The following is a 19,408-nucleotide window of genomic DNA, read 5'->3' as shown; positions in this document are numbered from 1 at the left end:
AACAAATGAAAGTCGTGCTGCACTCAAGCAAAACCTCATGTAGAGAGAGACAAATGATTTTTATGCATAGTTGCCAGTGCCTTGTCATGAGATTCCCCCCACCCCTAAAAAAGTCAAACTCAATCTTTCATGATTTAAAAAGAATGAAAGGTGGATCTCCTAGGGCTTGCCTATACATGGAACTGCTATTCCTGAATAACTCTATGTATGGATATTCTTATTCCAGAACAAGATTATTCTACTTTTGGATTCACACATGAAGTTATTCAGGAATAACAGTTGCTGAATAGGTCTGTGAATAGGAAAGCGCTTAGAAGGTTTGATTACAATACAGGGCTTTGGAGCTGTGCTCCGGCTCTGCTCCAGCTGCAGGCAAAAACCTGCAGCTCCACTGCTCCGGAGCTGCTCCATGCTCCAGCTCCGGGCTTCGCTCCAAAGCCCTGATTACAAAAATTAAAAAGATCAGTTGTTGAGCTAGGAGGGTTAAAAAAGAAACAGTCAAATTAGTAGAAGACTAGTTATATCGGGTCAAAAATGATTTCTTCATTTAAATATATATTGATCATCACTAGCACAGGGTAAAATAATTAACTCATATTTGTTGGAATGTTTAAGTGAATTCAGTTCGATCATGTTCACACTTGCTACTTGTTAGTTTTGAGTGGACATTTAAATGATTTAGTGCTGCTGGAAAAAATGGTAATGGAAAATTTAATTTCAAAGTTGCATGCATAAGTATCTGTGGAAAGAGTAAGCCAAATTCATGCATATATGTGCTATAATTGCTTGCATGCTCATCTAGTCAGAGAACAGAGACTATAGTCTGTGACCTAGCTGCCCAATCGCAAGTGTAAACAGCCTGAATTTTGAATATTTGTGACTAATCCCTAGACTGAAAATTATGAAAGTATATGTACTGAGTAAATTGTACTGGAGTCTGGCTAGGGATAGACTGCCCAAAGATGCATCGCGAATGGATGGTTGGCTCTTTTAGATGATGTCATGGGGTGGCTGGCCTTTTCAGATGATGTCAGTGCTGAAAATTAAGGCCAAACATACACAAAGGGGACTTCATTTAAACTTTCCAAAAAAAACCCAAACCAATTCTTTCGTTCATTATGGTCAGTAGGTGAGGAGGAAAAAATGATGGTGGTGGGGCCGGGAAACAAAATTAATGTGAGAGATGAAGAGAAGTAATTGGGGCGGGGGTGAGAGCACGTGTAAGGGGGGAAAAATGACGCTCTGAACTGTCCTTCAATCCGAAGTTCCAAGGTGCCCTATCGGAAACAATTTGTGGCTCTGTCAGCCACTTATAGCCCATTTTCTAGTGTAAAAGCTAAACTGGGAGCCAGTTAATAGACCACATTTTCTTTTTATATAAAAGAAAGTGGCTGTTAGGCTATAAACTACCGCTGAAAGAGCAGTAGGGTTTCAGGAGGATAGCAAGGCATAGTCCAGGACATCTTAAATAAACTAAATTAAAATAAGAAGGGGTTAGCAAAATTGTACAAACCATATATACTCCAACTAACTGGGTGATGGTATTTATAATCTTTCTCCTATTTTTTTATCCTTTTACTAGGACCTGCTAGTCATAGTGAAGGGATGCATTGCACAGAACTATCTTTAGTTGATTTTATTTTCTAACTGAGACATAGCCATATTTGAATAGCGATAAACCACAACAATGTGTCTTAATAGGATATTGGACTTCTCGGGGAGTGGGGGCACTTAGCCTCCAACTTGATGATAGGTGTGCATTGGTGCCTACTGTCATGACTTATTGCCATAATAAAAACAAAGGTGAGGAAATCGCAATATGCTTGTGGATAACCTCTCTGCAGAGAAACTTATTTTTCAAAGCTGTGCACTACATGCACATCCTGCACTTATGGCTTGTCGGTCAATCTGTCTTTTTGCTTGTCTGTCTTTATTGGAAAATGTAAGGAAATCACAGATTTTTCCTGTGCATATTGCACATACAGAAACCACTCTCCCTCATTTTTACTAGCCTTGTGACAACTGTGGTGTGTGAATTTCTAATCAAGGCTGGGATGTTCACTCACAGAGATGACTAAGGCAGGTACAACAGTGAGAGAAACTAGCTAGTGATGATACATACATGGCAATTCTCCTCCAACTAATGTCAGGGGCAAGTGAATTATTATTTTTTAACCAATGGAGGCACTCCTACTGGGACTGCTCTTAATGTGTGATCTTTATTTTATTGCTTATAGTCAATTTCTGGTGATGTGTATAAATGTGTTTAACAATACACAGTGATGTGCTTTGAAGGGGCACTATTATATTTATGAAATATAGATTAAAAAGTTTTTGAATTGCAGGGGAAAGCTGACATGTTTTGGCATAACTGTATTAACGCTCAGAAGAGCTGAAGTATATATTACAACAGCATCTGTTAAAATATTTGCATTATTGTTGCATTTAATTTTAAAAAGCAGTGACAGTAGATAAGTGCCAGGTATTGTTTTTGTTCTAAGAACTAAAAATAGGAGAGATGGCTAATTTAATATCATCTATAAAAGTCTGGGTTAGATGCAAACTCAGGACCCAATTCAGCAAGTTACTTAAGCATATGCTCAAATTTAAGTTTGAGTGTATGCCAATCCCTAAAATTAGGTGCATGCTTAAGTACCTTGTTAAATCCACTTAACTCACAGTTAAAAATGCATAGTAAAACAGTACTATTTACTAACAGTTTAAAATACTTTTTTTTTTTTTTGGTGCCCCTGTTTTTGATTCCATGTCATATGTCCCAAAGAGCTTATTCTCCATTTGGCCTTGGCCTTTCAGATCTTGAAAGACTAGTGAGAGATTCTTTCTTGTATCTCCCAAAGAGACATCTGAACATGCAATCTGAGCATGCTTTATGAAATTTACAGTAGGCATTGCACAAAGAACCCTAATGATTCTGACTCCTAGCGGGGATTCTGACATTGTTCCGGATAAACCAGAACTCCTTTGTTATTATAAATAGGACCTGCATTTTCAGTCACTGCAGGGATCATTTTTTACATTGCTAGTTATATCTTCCAGTAAAAAAAAAAAATCAGATCCGATTCCTCTACTTCATCTAGGAGTTCAAGTCCCAGCAAAGGGAGGGTGGAGGCACTCTGAAGTTTTGCATCCTTAGATCTTCCCATGAAGAACTTCTTTGGATGGTTCTCATTAGGGGATTTGTCATTATTGGGAAGACAGTTCACTCCTGGAGGAGCTTCTTATCATTTAGTATTGTACCCTGTAGTGCCTCATTGCATGGGCGGGGAGGAGAGATGCCTTGAGAACTTCATTGCTGAGAATGTCTGTGAAATGGTGTAACACTGGGGATTTCCTTTTATGGGATTTATTTTCTTTGCTGAGATAACATTTGTTTTTCAACTCCACTCCCTTCTGGAGCACTACTTAAAAACTGACCTGTATTGATTTGAAAAATTACCTTACAATTATAAAACATATAGGCAGGTCATGGATATAAGGAATACACTTACCACTCATGTGCCAGTGCTGCCCAGGTATTAGTATTATTATTTTTTTAGTGGCATGTAATCTATGAAGGCGCCTTTGGAGAATCTCTTCTTGGGGAGAAAAAGAGGTAATGGAGATACTGGAAGGGTATCTGGGGAACTTTCCATCCTAGACTCTTACCCCTTCACTTTTTTCTCTCTAAATCACTATCTAATCTAGTTCTCTTAGGTGCTTATGCGGCTTCCATTACCATAATATCTGAGCAGCTCACAATTTTTAATGCATTTATCCTTAACAAAACCCACATTTTACAGATGGGATCTGAGGCACCGAGGAGCTAAATGACTTGCTCAAGCTCACACAGAAAGTCTCAGTGAATTAACCCTTTGTCTCCTGAGTCTTATGCTAGCCCGTGAGCCACTGGAGCATCCTTCCTCTCAGCTCCATCACTGCTTCAGGATGTACTCCTGTCAAGGCTGTATCCCCACTTTGAACTTTAGGGTACAAATGTAGGGGCCTGCATGAAAACTTCTAAGCTTAACTACCAGCTTAGCTCTGGTCTGCTGCCACCATCCCAAGAATTCCCATCCCTGGGAAGCCTTGAGAAACCTTCACCAATTCCCTGGTGAATACAGATCCAAACCCCTTGGATCTTAAAACAAGGAGAAATTAACCATCCCCCCTCCTTCCTCCCACCAACTCCTGGTGAATACAGTTCCAACCCCACTGGGATCTAAAACAAGGAGAAATTAACCATTCCCCCTCCTTCCTCCCACCAACCCCTGGTGAATACAGATCCAACCCCCTTGGATCTAAAACAAGGAAAAATTAATCAGGTTCTTAAAAAGAAGGCTTTTAATTAAAGAAAAAGGTAAAAATCATCTCTGTAAAATCAGTATGGAAAATAACTTTACAGGGTAATCAAACTTAAAGAGCTCAGAGGACTCCCCTCTAGTCTTAGGTTCAAAGTACAGCAAACAAAGATAAACACTCTAGTAAAAGGTCCATTTACAAGTTGAGAAAAACAAAGTAAAACTAAGACGCCTTGCCTGGCTTTTTACTTACAAGTTTGAAATAGGAGAGACTTGTTTAGAAAGATGTGGAGAACCTGGATTGATGTCTGGTCCCTCTCAGTCCGAAGAGCGAACGCACAACCCAAACAAAGAGCACAAACAAAAGCCTTTCCCCCCCAAGATTTGAAAGTATCTTGTCCCCTTATTGGTCCTTTGGGTCAGATGCCAGCCAGGTTACCTGAGCTTCTTAACCCTTTACAGGGAAAAGGATTTTGGAGTCTCTGGCCAGGAGGGATTTTATAGTACTGTACACAGGACATCTGTTACCCTTCCCTTTATAGTTATGACAACTCCACTTCCATTTTTTGAGTTAATTTGTCCTATAGACCCCTGTCAAGTCATGTACTTTGATGCAGTGGATTGTAGTCTTCTCAATATGGTTCTGAGGAGTTTGTACCCTCCGAGTTATGTACCCTGTTTCCTGTGTGTATCTGTTTATGCATTTGGGCTTTCTACACTAATGTTTCACTGTATAGAGCTATAGCAGCTGAGCCATGCCATTTAATGCAAGGGAGAATTAAAGTTAGTCAGTGACCTTCTCCTGTTTCCTGAATTTGGGGGTACTGGGCAGAGCGCACTGCTGGGTACATAGGATCTGTTACCTATTGGACAAGTACTCCATTGGGAGGAGATGCCCATATATAAGCTAACGCACAGGAGCATCTTCACATAATAAAAGGATTGTAGGTATTTTTTCTCTAAACTGTAAATGAAAGGATTGAAATACTTTAGTTATAAGATTGCTTTAAAGGGGCCAATCATTTTTTTTATATTTGATTTTAAGGTTCATTTGACTAGAATAATTAGTTCTGTTTGCTAGCTTCTGACCGCAACCAGAAATTATTAATGCAGTAAGTTATCTGTCCAAAAGTATCTTCAGTGTAATAAAGCTTTTGGCCCTGATTTTAGTGTCACTGGGACGGCTCAGATTCTTAAACTTAATTATGCACTTGCATGCTTTGCAGGTTCGGCATCTGATTGTAGGATCAAACCCATACATACTGCATAACCAGTGGGTCAGATCTGCAACTGGTATAAACTGGAAGAGCACCATTGACTTGAAATCAATGGAGCTGTACCAGATTACACCAGCTCAGGATTTGGCCCAGGGTTTGCATTTATTTAGATTCTGAAAGAGCTTGGTTGGAAAAAAACAAAACTTTCCCCTGAAAAAAATTACAAGAAAAATTCTCTTCAAAATGTTTTTGACCACAGAGTGTTGGGGTTTTCATGGGAATTTTCAAAACAGTATTTCAAAACAAAAATGTTTTAATTTTGACTTAAAATGTCAAACTGGGTTCAGCAAACAAACAAACAAATGGTAAACCAAAAAGAAAAAGAAAAAAAAATTGCTGAAAGATTGGGTCCTGGGGATAATAACGGGTCCATTTCAAATCCTTTCAAGAGGAAACAACTTTAAAATTTAAAAAAAAAAAGGTGTTTTTAAAATTAGCCAGCTTTATTAATAATCCATTTAGTAACTTCAGAATACACAGAGAAGCAACATTAGGAAAGTATTTAATGTATTCTTAGCTTCTAATATAATTTAACAGCTGAAAACAAGGGGAGCCATCACTACATGAGAAGACAGTTCCATGTGGACCGCCAGTGTACAGGCACCAGACCCTAGTCTGGGAATTATTGTTCAGGTGCTTGCTACTAATTGGCCGTTAGAAGCCGGAAGGAGTTTTCTAGAGAGAAAGTTGGTACCGAATCTTTGGCTGTCTGCTTTAACCCATCACTTGCTGAACCACTCTGACACAACAGTAGATATCTGCACAGCCAGTAGAGACTCCCAGTGACGATCAGAAAGGAGAATTTTTCCTGTTTTCATATAAATATAAAATACCTCTGGTATAAATGACAGAATATGACAAGTAGTCATTTATAACACTCATAAAAGCCTTGTTACTTCTGCTGTTTAAAAATACCAAAACATTTGAAAAGTGTGTATTTCAGCCAATTTTATTGACTTTGCCCCTAATCCAGGAGTTTTCAATCTTTTTTCATTTGTGGACTCCAGAAATTTTGAATGGAGGTGTGGAGCTCTTTGGAAATCTTAGACATAGTCTGCGGATCCCCAGGAGTCCACGGACCATAGTTTAAAAATCATTGTTTTATGATAACAACAACCTTTTGCCGACTCCTTAGACATAGTCTATGGACCCCCAGGGGTCTGCGGACCACTGATTGAAAACCACTGCTCTAGTCGTACAGAGATTTGTTTGTATTGATTTAGTCTAAGGCTACGAATGGCTCCCGAAAAGCTATTTTGGTCTGGCAGGTATTTTATTTAATATGCTTCCTGTTTCAAAACCTTGGCTAAATTTGGATTTGCTTATGTGCAAGAATGGCCCACAAGGAGATTGATGAAATACATAAGGAAAGAAATTAAATATAATTTCACCCCCAAATGTAAGTAACATTCAAGTTATGACAGACTGAGAGACCCAAGACAAAAGTGCTTTTAAAAACTATCTTCTAATTTGATTTTGTAGCCACTCGAAGGGTGGGTTTTTTAATTTAACTCACTGGGAATTCTGCTTTGAGTGGCTGTGAGTTGGTCTTTGAATTTAGAACAGAATGCCAGCCTGAATGTTAAAGGATGGTTATACACTCACTGAAAAGTCACTGTGTAAAAATGGCACATTTGAACTTATGAGATAGTTCCCCATATGTATTCAGAGTCACAATCTGCCAACTTTTGGAACTACAATAAGTTTGGGCGGGGAGATTTTTTTTTTCACTTCTGTTTAGCTGTGCAACACCAACACCATTAAGAGCAAGTGATGTGGATTCGAGTCTGGCTCTGGCATCATAAACAGAATTGTTAAAGGGATACAGTCACCCGGGAAACCACATCTCCATGTGGTATGTTGTACTTGCTATCGTTACAAGAAACGCCTGGGATTACTACAATGGAAAGATGCAAGAAAAAATATTTGTCGTCTTTTCAGTTTGATCGCTGTGTTCATTTGACATCCACTTTGGCTATGTCTTCATAGCAAAAGCTGTGCATGGGCTCGCCTACCCAAGCTAGCTTGAATCTAGCCAGCATGGGTAACAACTGCAGTGAAGACAGTGTGCTGTAGCCTTCAGAGTAGGCTAGCAAGCCAAGTATGTACCCAGCGTCTGTGCTGGGCTTATACTACCCACAATGAAGCCCAGGCTGTGCAGTCTTCACTGCCTTTGTCACCCACACTAGCTAGATTCAAGCTCGCTCAGGTAGGCGAGCCCATGCACCGTGTTTGCTGTGTAGACAAAGCCAAAGTGTATAATCAACTTCACCATTTAGTTGATAGTAGAACTTCCTGTCACATGAACTGGAAAGATGACATCCCTCTTCTTCAGTGCTTTGGGCGTGCATGTTTGACCAGAATCCCACGGGAGCCAGCTGAGGTCACTCAATTAGGGTGAACTACAAAGAATGGGGCAGGCAATCCCCAAAGCTGATGGATATTCCAATACTTAGATTTACCAAGCTACCACAAAATAGCTTTTATTATACCTCACTGGTTACACACTAGTCAACAACACAGTTCCCTTAAAGTAACTCAGCTTCAGGCCTCCACCTAGATATCCAAGTCAAATATGATGAGGATTAATGAAAATCTTATTCATCATATGAAAAAGGTTCTACCAATCCCAAAGGATCGGACACATTACTTCCCAGGTCAATGAATATTCCAGGTCTTACCCAACTACACGCTTACAGCCAATTCTTATTAACTAAACTAACATTTCTTAAAAAAGAAAAGGGAGTGAGAATTGGTTAAAAGTTCAGTATACATACAGGTATGAGTCAATTTTGAGATTCAGATTCATAGCAGAGATGGAGAGCTTTGTAGATGCAAAGAGTTCTTTCAGAAATAGTTCATAGGTTATAGTCCAATGTTTATATTCAGGGTGGTCCAGTCAGAACTAGGATCTCTGTCCTTATGGCTTAGGCTTCCCTGGCATGAAATATCAAGCAGACCTGAGATAAAAAGGATTGGAACTCAAAGGTCTTTTATACAATTCCAGGCCTTCTTTGACAGTTTGGAGTCCTTAGTCGAACAATAGGCACGCATGGGGCCTTTAAGTGGACCCATTTCCTAAGCATCACAGGTAATTATCCACACAGATTAACACAAGGCAATTGCCTGTTTTTCCACCATTCGCAGATGATTTGCTATACATTTCAAAGAGAGATGATGCAGCGATAGCCAATGTTTACAGTTCATTTAAAATGTTAAGATATTCTTTTGATCTCTGAATTAACAGAATACAGTATAGACAGGGACTGTTTGATTACATTGTTGATTTCTACCACTATATTTGTAAATACACAAAAACACAAACATTATCTCCCCATATGTTTTTAAGGGTTGAATTTGAGTAATTTATCCTGCAGAAGTCTTAACCCTCTTGGTCATGCATCACAGTTTGCTTCCCCCATGGCCCAGAAAGAGGATATCCACTGGTAACAGCAGCAGCAAAATGGAAGCAGAAGAGGCAGCAGTCAGGCCTATGTGAAGGAATGGGAGAGGAAGGGGAGCAAAGGTCGGCTTGAGCACATTTGGTGTTGCTCCTGCTTTGCCCAAATGACCTTTCTAAACATTAGCAGATGAACTGGAAAATTCCTTACCTGCTTTAAAAAAAAATCTTTAAAAGATTACATATTATTTAACGCGTGGTTCATCAGAAACATAAAGAAAATCCATTTAAAAGAAAATGAATCTCGCCATGTTCCTTTAACCATGTTTTGAGTGTGCAATCCTTATTGTTAAGGAAGGTAGCACCTGGAAAGAAACCAGCTTGACTTTCAGAATCCGGCTGAGTTTGAATTAGGTGGGGGAAAAAACATTTTTTTACTTGTAAATGAACAGATTTTGTTTGGATCCACTGAAAGAAGCACACATGGGCTGTCCTGTTTGATGCCATTTCTACAGTGAGTTTTCAGAATAGAACTAAACTTCAAAAAAATGTTTTTGAAGTCTTTCCAGTTTGCCTGATCCTTAACATATGTGTGTATATTTCATTATAATCATCATAGAGAAGAGAAAAGGGAATTTTCTTTGTTTATTCCTTCTGTACTTCCTACAAAAACTTTATAGACTGGAATATCTTTCTGGAAGTCTTCCTATAGTCTAACACAAGTTATTGGAGTAACTGGATGAAATTCTCTGGCTTGTGTTAGAGAGGAAGCCAGAATAGATGATAGTTTGGTCCCTTCTGGTCATAAAATCGTTGAAACTATGAATAGCCCTTCTAGATTTAGAAACATATTATGGTCAATGGCAAATCTCCTATGGGGTTCGCTGAAACTAAGATTTTGCCCTTACTTCTTACTTACGCATTGCTTTGTAATATTTCTTACATTTCTGCCTTTTAAAGCCTTTTGCTTGTTCTCTGGTAAGTACCACAACGTTGTCTCCTTTGGTCACGCATATTATACTGCTGAGATTACTATGGAGAATATTTGTCGCTACCTGTCACTGCTGTTGCTATTAAGGCAACTTGTAACATTTTCCTCTATGACATAATACAGAGATTAAAACAGGACTTTTATTGCAGTTAGGTATATCTTTGTCTACAACTTTTGTTCCCCACTTTGCTTCTGTGTCTCTGATCATTATATATAATATACATATTTTTTTTTCTTTTTTGCAGTGTGCGCTGGTACTGAGAACAAGCTGAGTTCTCTGTCTGATCTTGAGCAGCAGTATCGTGCATTGCGCAAGTACTATGAGAACTGTGAGGTAGTCATGGGCAACCTGGAAATCACCAACATTGAACACAACCGTGATCTTTCCTTCCTCCGGGTAAGTAATCTCTTTTCCCACCTTACCCATTGTCTGAGCAGGTATTGGTGTTCGACTGCACACTAACAGAGTGTCTTGTTCATACGTGGCGAACTCCATGTGCAATACTTGTGTAACATTTATCCCTTACTAACATGTTCAGTAACACCCTTCCATTTACAGCAGTGGCTAGGGTGACCAGATGTCCCAATTTTATAGGGACAGTCCTGATATTTGGGGCTTTGTCTTAAATAGGTGCCTATTACCCTGCACTCCCGTCCCGGTTTTTCACACTTGCCATCTGATCACCCTGGCTGTGGCATTACAATGTGTGGAGTCTCCAGGTGCTAGAGGATGTCAGTGGTGGATCAAGTGGTGCATATGAGCTAGTGCAGTTCTGTCATTCTGAGACTGCAGTCAGCCTGAGAGTAGTAATCAAGAGAGATGGGGAGGATGAAAGCCAAATTAAGAGTCGCTAAACGTCACTGTTGTTTATTCTTTGACAGTTGACTGTTTTAGAAGAAACATCCAGCTAAGACATCATCCAGTGTATTCTGCTCGTTTGAGAGTGTGTTCCACTGGATTAAGGCCACGGGGGGGGGGGGGGGGGGGGGCGGAAGAGATATGCAGGTGTAGGAATGACTGTCAGGTGAAGGGAGAAGAAATGTCAGTATGATTGTGGCCCAAATGGGCCATAACATGATATAGCTAGTCAATATGGATGAGGTCAAACCATGATACAAATAGAGTAAAGTACCATCTTATATGGCTTGTTATGATTATGTACAACTCTCATAAAACCCCCCTGTGTTTCTAAATGTGTGTGTCTGTGTGTAGATAACACTTGTAGGAGATGCGGAGACCAAGGGAAGAGGACAGTCAAAACCTCAATCAAGGGGAAGGAATGGGATGGCAGATGCCCACCCTAAATGTTTTTCTTTGCATTGTTGGCCTGGGAAAGATCAGGGATAGGCAAAATGTTTGCTTTAGAGCTGTCTCATTTTGTTTTGCAGGGTCTTATGTGAACCTTTTGTTTAATATTAGTTCACAAAGATTTAACTTACTACTGTTGGTTCTAACAAAGCTGAAGCACAAACCAAACCTTAGTCCGATTGGCATGTTTCGCTTCTTTTCAGATTAAAATCACTCCACTCCAAACCACACCTTGGGCTCATGGTTGCTCAAAACTTAGACCAGGATTGCTAAATGGTTTGCAAGCTTGACTCAAACTAAAAGGTGTATTGAGGGTAGTTTTAATTCAGTTTAATTGATGACCAGTTAGCTACATAATTGCAAATGCTAGTCTAGACATTCCTCAAACATAGAGGGTGAGTCCTAGGGTAAACCACCAACTTTAGAACAAGTGTCTATGGACTGTCTACACTAATGTTCACAGCCATGTTAGTTAATTGTCAATCATTTAACTCACGTTAAAACAGGACCACAAACTCTGCTCTAGACAAATCTTCACCGAACATGGCCCAAGTTTCCGATATGCAATGAAACTGCAAACAAGGTCAGTTTTGCTTGGCTCCAAGTTTTTTTATGAAAGCTTTTCACAACTCTAAATTCCTCCCTTTTTGGCTGCCGTTTGGGGCGGAAGGTCAGAATACTCTGTGAATTACTGAATCAGGGCTTCGCACAGAGGATGGCCTCAGTGAGGATTGCTTGTGTTTAAAGCTGGCCCCATCTAACTAAAGGAACAATTGTGGTCCATTCATTAAGCAAACTAGAAGTGAAAATGAAGTTCTCTCCTATTTGTTTCCCCCGCGACTCTAAATAGTCTCCTTTTTCATACAGATTCCGCTGCTGTTCTTTTTTTGGGCAAGCCTTAAACAGAAAAAGAGAGGAAAATAGTACAGGAAAAATAGCAATAAACTAAGCAAATGAGGAGAAGAAATAATGAGGGCCATCAGTGGTAAATCAAGGGAATTTACTGGCTTTGGCTTTGTGGAGATCGTTACGAAGGCTTTTATTTATTTATTTTACCTGGGACCGCCCTCTCACAGATGTCTCGGGGGGGAAAAAACAGAAAAATACAAATATGAAAACAAACCGGCAGCTCTAGTTTAATATGATAAATTATCGTCATTAAATAGAGGAAAACATGTTCTTGGTGAAATAAATAAATAAAACGGTGGCATATTTATGCTAATAATTCAACATTCATTAGTTAGACATTATTATGTATTTTAATGACCTAACAAAGGTGGCAGATGGGATCTAACCAAGAGCCAGGCTATTAGTCACTTTTAGCCTTTTAAATGGTGAAATCTGTAATGTAAGTGACACACAGCCTGCCCTGCTCCCCTCCACCCTCAGTCTTCTTACTTTCCTTCTACCCCAAATGGGCTTCAAGTAGCCAATAGACAGACTGCTGGTTTATTTATGTGTCTAGCTGACGAGCATCTATGTAAGCCTTCCTTCTTCCTCATTAGTACTGACCCTGACTCAGAAACCTTTCACGCCAGTAAACAGGCAAGACCTATTGAACTAGGCAAGGCGGACTTTACTTTTTATTCTGCAATAGCAGATGAATACCAACATGAAGGGGAGGGTGAGGGGATGATTTTATTTGCACTGTGGAAAAATATTAAAAAAATAACAGCCCAGCTTTCATATTTATTCAGACACTTAACACCTACATGGATTGCTTTCATGTTTGGGTGTTAACTCTGTGGTTGTCTAATTATTAAGGATGAATGGGTCTACTTTTCCGTTGCCTTCTACTTTGTTTAGTCATTTAGGCCTTGTTTCGGGAAGGTCCTTAAGCAGGTAAGAGCCTGTGCTTAGTCGAATTGACTTCAAAGAGAGTGACTCATGCTTAAATTTATACACCTACTTAAGTACCTTTCTGAATGAGAGACTTATTCCTGTGTAAGGTGAGTGTAACATGCTGTCATTCTGTCTTACACAGCTTGTATCACTTGCCTGAAGATAGATGAAACTGGTTGCCAATTCAAGTACCAGGTCATCATATAGGACAGTTGCTGACCTTAGGACCTGTCAGAGTATACCCCCCAAAATCTGAACTCTGGGGTACAGATGTGGAGACCCGCATGAAAGACCCCCTAAGCTTATCTTCTACCATCTTAGGTGAAAATTCTTCCAAGGCACAGTCTTCTGCCTTGGACAGATATTGCTGCCACCACCAAGTGATTTTCACAAATATTCAGGGATGGGTCATTTGGAATCCCTATCACCCCCAAATATACTCCCAAGCCACTTCACCCTCTTTTCTGGGGAGGCTTGAGAATAAAATACTAACCAGTTGCCTTAGCAACCCCTTGTCTAAGGACTTTGGAATCAAAGGATTCTTTAAAAAAAGGTAAATTTTATTAAAAAAGAAAGAAACCCATCTAAAAACTCAGGCTTTAGGGATTGAACATCAAAAATAACTTTCTTGGGGTTTAGCTTAAAGCAAAACAAAAGCACCTGGGGTTAGCACAGAGGAATCCACAAACCAAAACAACCAAAAAGGTTCCTAATCGCATCTGTCTTAACTTTTCCTATGCTATTTACATATCTGGGGTTCCAAATGAGGAGTTTCTAGGTATGATGCTAATGATTTCCCATACCAGGCTTAAAGCTTACAGCTTGTTGCTGCCTTCCCCTCTCTCCAGCCCAAGAGACAAAGAAAAAAAACCCCACACCCAGCAGTTTTTCCAATTTGAAAGGGTACACTCTCCCTATTGGTTCCCTGGTCAGGTGCCAACTCAGGTAAAGCTTCACTTAACCCTTTACAGGTAAGGCAATTAGGATACAGCTGCTAAGGAGGATTCTATAGCTGAGTGGCTGGGTGTCCATAAAAGGAAGCTACCCCTCCCCCCCATTTATCACGGGACCAGATTCTGCCATCTTTAATTTCATTAATTAACATTAGTAGGACTGTTGTAAGCAAGACTCGAGAAGTAATTCTTCCACTCTACTCAGCACTGAAGGCCTCAACTGGAATACTGTATCCAGATCTGGGCACCATACTTGGGGAAAAATGTGGACAAATTGGAAAAAGTCCCAAGGAGAGCAACAAAATTGATTAAAGGTCTAGAAAAATATGACCTGTGAGGAAATATTGAAAAAACTGGATTTGTTTAGTCTGGAGAAGAGAAGACTGAGGGGGGACATAAATCTTCAAATACCTAAAACATTGTTATAAAGAGGAGGGTGATAAATTGTTCTCCTTAACCAAGGAGGACAAGACAAGATATAATGGGGTTAAATTGCAGCAATTGAGATTTAGGTGAGACATTAGGAATAACTTCCTAACTGTAAGGGTAGTGAAGCACTGTAACAAGTTACCTAGGGAGCTTGTGGAATCTCTGTCATTGGAGGTTGTTAAGAACAGGTTAGACAAACACCTATTACAGATGATCTAGATAATACTTAGTCCTACCTTAGTGCAGGGGACTGGACTAGATGACCTATCAAGGTGCCTTCCAGTCCTACATTTCTGAGATTCTATGATTAAGTAGTACCTTACTTCATGAGTAGCCCTGACCTTATTGGGACTCCTTGCCAAGAAAGGTTAATACTCCACATGAATAAAGGATGACAGCATCTGGTCTTACCAAAATTGAGACAGGTTAGTTACTAGGAAGTTCATGAATTTCAGGCTGTGCATCAGATCAGAACACTTATCCTTCACCCATACTTTTCTTTCTCCTGAAGCCTAATCTACACACAAGAAATTAGGGTGACCAGATGTCCCGATTTTATAGGGACAGTCCCGATTTTTGGGTCTTTTTCTTATATAGGCGTCTATTACCCCCCACCCCCTGTCCCTATTTTTCACATTTGCTGGCTGGTCACCCTACAAGAAATGTTCATTGATATGGATAAATTGATTTAGAGAGACAAGATCAGTGAGGTAATATTTTTTTATTGGACCAATATCTGGTGGTGAGAGAGACAAGCTTTTGAGCTACACAGCGCTCTTCTTCAGATCTGGGAAAGGTACTTCAAGTGTCACAGCTAAATACAAGATTAAATGGATTGTTTAGCATAAGTAGTTAGTATATATTCCAATGGTCCCCATTGTTATACCAATAAAAACTAGCAGCATCTTATTAAAGGGGACAAGATAAAGATGCCACATTTATTGTGATAACAATTTGATTTATGACCAATAACTAATATCTTAATCCTTATACACACACATTATACCTAATACCTAAACACACACACACACACACACACACACACATCCATCAGATGTGCTTCAGCTGCTGCATAGTTACCAGTCCTGCTTGAGTTTGCAGATTGGGTTCGTAGCTTGGGTTCGTAGCTTGTGGCAGCTAACTGGCCAGGAAAGCCGGGCACAAGGACGAGCTGGGTCTCTGTTGGGCATGCACCGATGCCCTTCCATGTTGGCAGCAGAATGTTACCCTCCTCCAAAGTTTTCCATCTCACCCATCCTTTTTGTAGGCTTTAGTTTGAATCCAGAGTCTATAGGTCTTGCTGTATCACACTGCCTCTGGGTTTGGTGATTGATCACCCGTCAATTGCAGACATGACTTTCAGCCTGGGACCGGGCTTTGATCTTCCTTCTATTGTACCTTTTCTTTTTAGGGTGGATTCTTCTTACTTTGTTAGGGCTCTTGTCTGCATCTTCAGCCCTTGGTGTTTGAACTTTATTTAATCAGGACAGGCTGGGGCTGGAGGTTGATTCCATCATCCATACATACCTCATTCACACATCTAAACTAATAAGGTTACAGCAGGGTTTGCAAAAATGAAGGTTGCAGCAAGCCCTTACAAAATGGAGTAAGCGTTTTAAAATGGGGTTTGAATTACAATATGGCAAACAGTGAACAGAAGTTACAATATAGACAAGTATAATGGATGGCAAACAGTGAACAGAAGTTACACCTACCCCTTCCTGCTTCTCCACGTGGGCACTAACGATACTGCCAAGAATGACCTTGAGCGGATCACTGCAGACTACGTGGCTCTGGGAAGAAGGATAAAGGAGTTTGAGGCGCAAGCGGTGTTCTCGTCCATCCTCCCTGTGCAAGGAAAAGGCCGGGGTAGAGACCGTCGAATCGTGGAAGTCAACGAATGGCTACGCAGGTGGTGTCGGAGAGAAAGCTTTGGATTCTTCGACCATGGGATGGTGTTCCAAAAAGGAGTGCTAGGCAGAGACGGGCTCCACTTAACGAAGAGAGGGAAGAGCATCTTTGCCAGCAGGCTGGCTAACCTAGTGAGGAGGGCTTTAAACTAGGTTCACCGGGGGAAGGAGACCAAAGCCCTGAGGTAAGTGGGGAAATGGGATCCTGGGAGGAAGCACAAGCAGGAGAGTGCAAGAGGGGAGGACTCCTGTCTCATACTGAGAAAGAGGGACGATCGATGAGTTATCTTAAGTGCCTATACACAAATGCAAGAAGCCTGGGAAACAAGCAGGGAGAACTGGAAGTCCTGGCACAGTCAGGGAACTACGATGTGATTGGAATAACAGAGACTTGGTGGGATAACTCACATGACTGGAGTACTGTCATGGATGGATATAAACTGTTCAGGAAGGACAGGCAGGGCAGAAAAGGTGGGGGAGTTGCGTTGTATGTAAGAGAGGAGTATGACTGCTCAGAGCTCCGGTATGAAACTGCAGAAAAACCTGAGAGTCTCTGGATAAAGTTGAGAAGTGTGAGCAACAAGGGTGATGTCGTGGTTGGAGTCTGCTATAGACCACCAGACCAGGGGGATGAGGTGGACGAGACATTCTTCTGGCAACTAGCAGAAGTTGCTAGATCGCAGGCCCTGGTTCTCATGGGAGACTTTAATCACCCTGATATCTGCTGGGAGAGCAATACAGCGGTGCACAGGCAATCCAGGAAATTTTTGGAAAGTGTAGGGGACAATTTCCTGATGCAAGTGCTGGAGGAACCAACAAGGGGCAAAGCTTTTCTTGACCTGCTACTCACAAACAGGGAAGAACTAGTAGGGGAAGCAAAAGTGGATGGGAACCTGGGAGGCAGTGACCATGAGATGGTCGAGTTCAGGATCCTGACACAAGGAAGAAAGGAGAGCAGCAGAATACGGACCCTGGACTTCAGAAAAGCAGACTTTGACTCCCTCAGGGAACAGATGGGCAGGATCCTTGGGAGAATAACATGAAGGGCAAAGGGGTCCAGGAGAGCTGGCTGTATTTTAAAGAATCCTTATTGAGGTTGCAGGAACAAACCATCCCGATGTGTAGAAAGAATAGTAAATATGGCAGGCGACCAGCTTGGTTTAACAGTGAAATCCTTGCTGATCTTAAACGCAAAAAAGAAGCTTACAAGAAGTGGAAGATTGGACAAATGACCAGGGAGGAGTATAAAAATATTGCTCAGGCGTGCAGGAGTGAAATCAGGAAGGCCAAATCACACTTGGAGTTGCAGTTAGCAAGAGATGTTAAGAAGGGTTTCTTCAGATATGTTAGCAACAAGAAGAAAATCAAGGAAAGTGTGCATCCCTTACTGAATGAGGGAGGCAACCTAGTGACCGAGGATGTGGAAAAAGCTAATGTACTCAATGATTTTTTTTGCCTCTGTCTTCATGCACAAGGTCAGCTCCCAGATTGCTGCACTGGGCAGTACAGCATGGGGAGAAGGTGACCAACCCTCTGTGGAGAAAGAAGTGGTTCGGGACTATTTAGAAAAACTGGATGTGCACAAGTCCATGGGGCCGGATGCGCTGCATCCGAGGGTGCTAAAGGAGTTGGCAGGTGAGATTGCAGAGCCATTAGCCATTATTTTTGAAAACTCATGGCGATCGGGGGAGGTCCCAGATGACTGGAAAAAGGCTAATGTAGTGCCCATCTTTAAAAAAGGGAAGAAGGAGGATCCGGGGAACTACAGGCCAGTCAGCCTCACCTCAGTCCCTGGAAAAATCATGGAGCAGGTCCTCAAGGAATCAATTATGAAACATTTAGAGGAGAGGAAAGTGATCAGGAACAGTCAGCATGGATTCACGAAGGGGAAGTCGTGCCTGACTAACCTAATTGCCTTCTATGATGAGATAACTGGCTCTGTGGATGAGGGGAAAGCAGTGGATGTGTTATTCCTTGACTTTAGCAAAGCTTTTGATACGGTCTCCCAGAGTATTCTTGCCGCCAAGTTAAAGAAGTAGGGGCTGGATGAATGGACTGTAAGGTGGCTAGAAAGCTGGCTAGATTGTCGGGCTCAACGGGTAGTGATCAATGGCTCCATGTCTAGTTGGCAGCCGGTTTCAAGCGGAGTGCCCCAAGGGTCGGTTCTGGGGCCGGTTTTGTTGAATATCTTTATTAATGATCTGGAGGATGGTGTGGACTGCACTCTCAGCAAGTTTGCAGATGACACTAAACTAGGAGGCGTGGTAGATACACTAGAGGGTAGGGATCGGATACAGAAGGACCTAGACAAATTAGAGGATTGTTCTGAAAAAAACCTGATGAGGTTCAACAAGGACAAGTGCAGAGTCCTGCACTTAGGACGGAAGAATCCCATGCACTGCTACAGACTAGGGACCGAATGGCTAGGTAGCAGTTCTGCAGAAAAGGACCTAGGGGTCACAGTGGACGAGAAGCTGGATATGAGTCAACAGTGTGCTCTTGCTGCCAAGAAGGCTAACGGCATTTTGGGCTGTATAAGTAGGGGCATTGCCAGCAGATCGAGGAACGTGATCGTTCCCCTTTATTCGACATTGGTGAGGCCTCATCTGGAATACTGTGTCCAGTTTTGGGCCCCACACTACAAGAAGGATGTGGAAAAATTGGAAAGAGTCCAGTGGAGGGCAACAAAAATGATTAGGGGTCTGGAGCACATGACTTATGAGGAGAGGCTGAGGGAACTGGGATTGTTTAGTCTCCAGAAGAGAAGAATGAGGGGGGATTTGATAGCAGCCTTCAACTACCTGAATGGGGGTTCCAAAGAGGATGGAGCTCGGCTGTTCTCAGTGGTGGCAGATGACAGAACAAGGAGCAATGGTCTCAAGTTGCAGTGGGGGAGGTCCAGGTTGGATATCAGGAAAAACTATTTCACTAGGAGGGTGGTGAAACACTGGAATGCATTACCTAGGGAGGTGGTGGAGTCTCCTTCCTTGGAGGTTTTT

The 19,408-nt window shown here is 41.3% G+C and overlaps 1 protein-coding gene across 8 annotated transcripts in view; it reads left to right on the top strand.

The window, feature by feature from the left end:
* ERBB4 (erb-b2 receptor tyrosine kinase 4) overlaps positions 1–19,408 on the top strand; it is a 986,993-nt gene that overhangs the window by 378,689 nt on the left and 588,896 nt on the right. For all 8 annotated transcript variants that reach the window (XM_005279678.5, XM_005279676.4, XM_005279680.5 and 5 more), the window contains exon 2: positions 10,212–10,363. In XM_005279678.5, coding sequence (XP_005279735.2) covers positions 10,212–10,363 — 152 coding nt within the window. The remainder of the gene's footprint in view (positions 1–10,211; positions 10,364–19,408) is intronic.

Source organism: Chrysemys picta, chromosome 11, assembly GCF_011386835.1.
Source record: "Chrysemys picta bellii isolate R12L10 chromosome 11, ASM1138683v2, whole genome shotgun sequence".
NCBI lineage: Eukaryota > Metazoa > Chordata > Testudines > Emydidae > Chrysemys > Chrysemys picta.
This window is presented reverse-complemented; position numbering and strand designations above follow the sequence as displayed.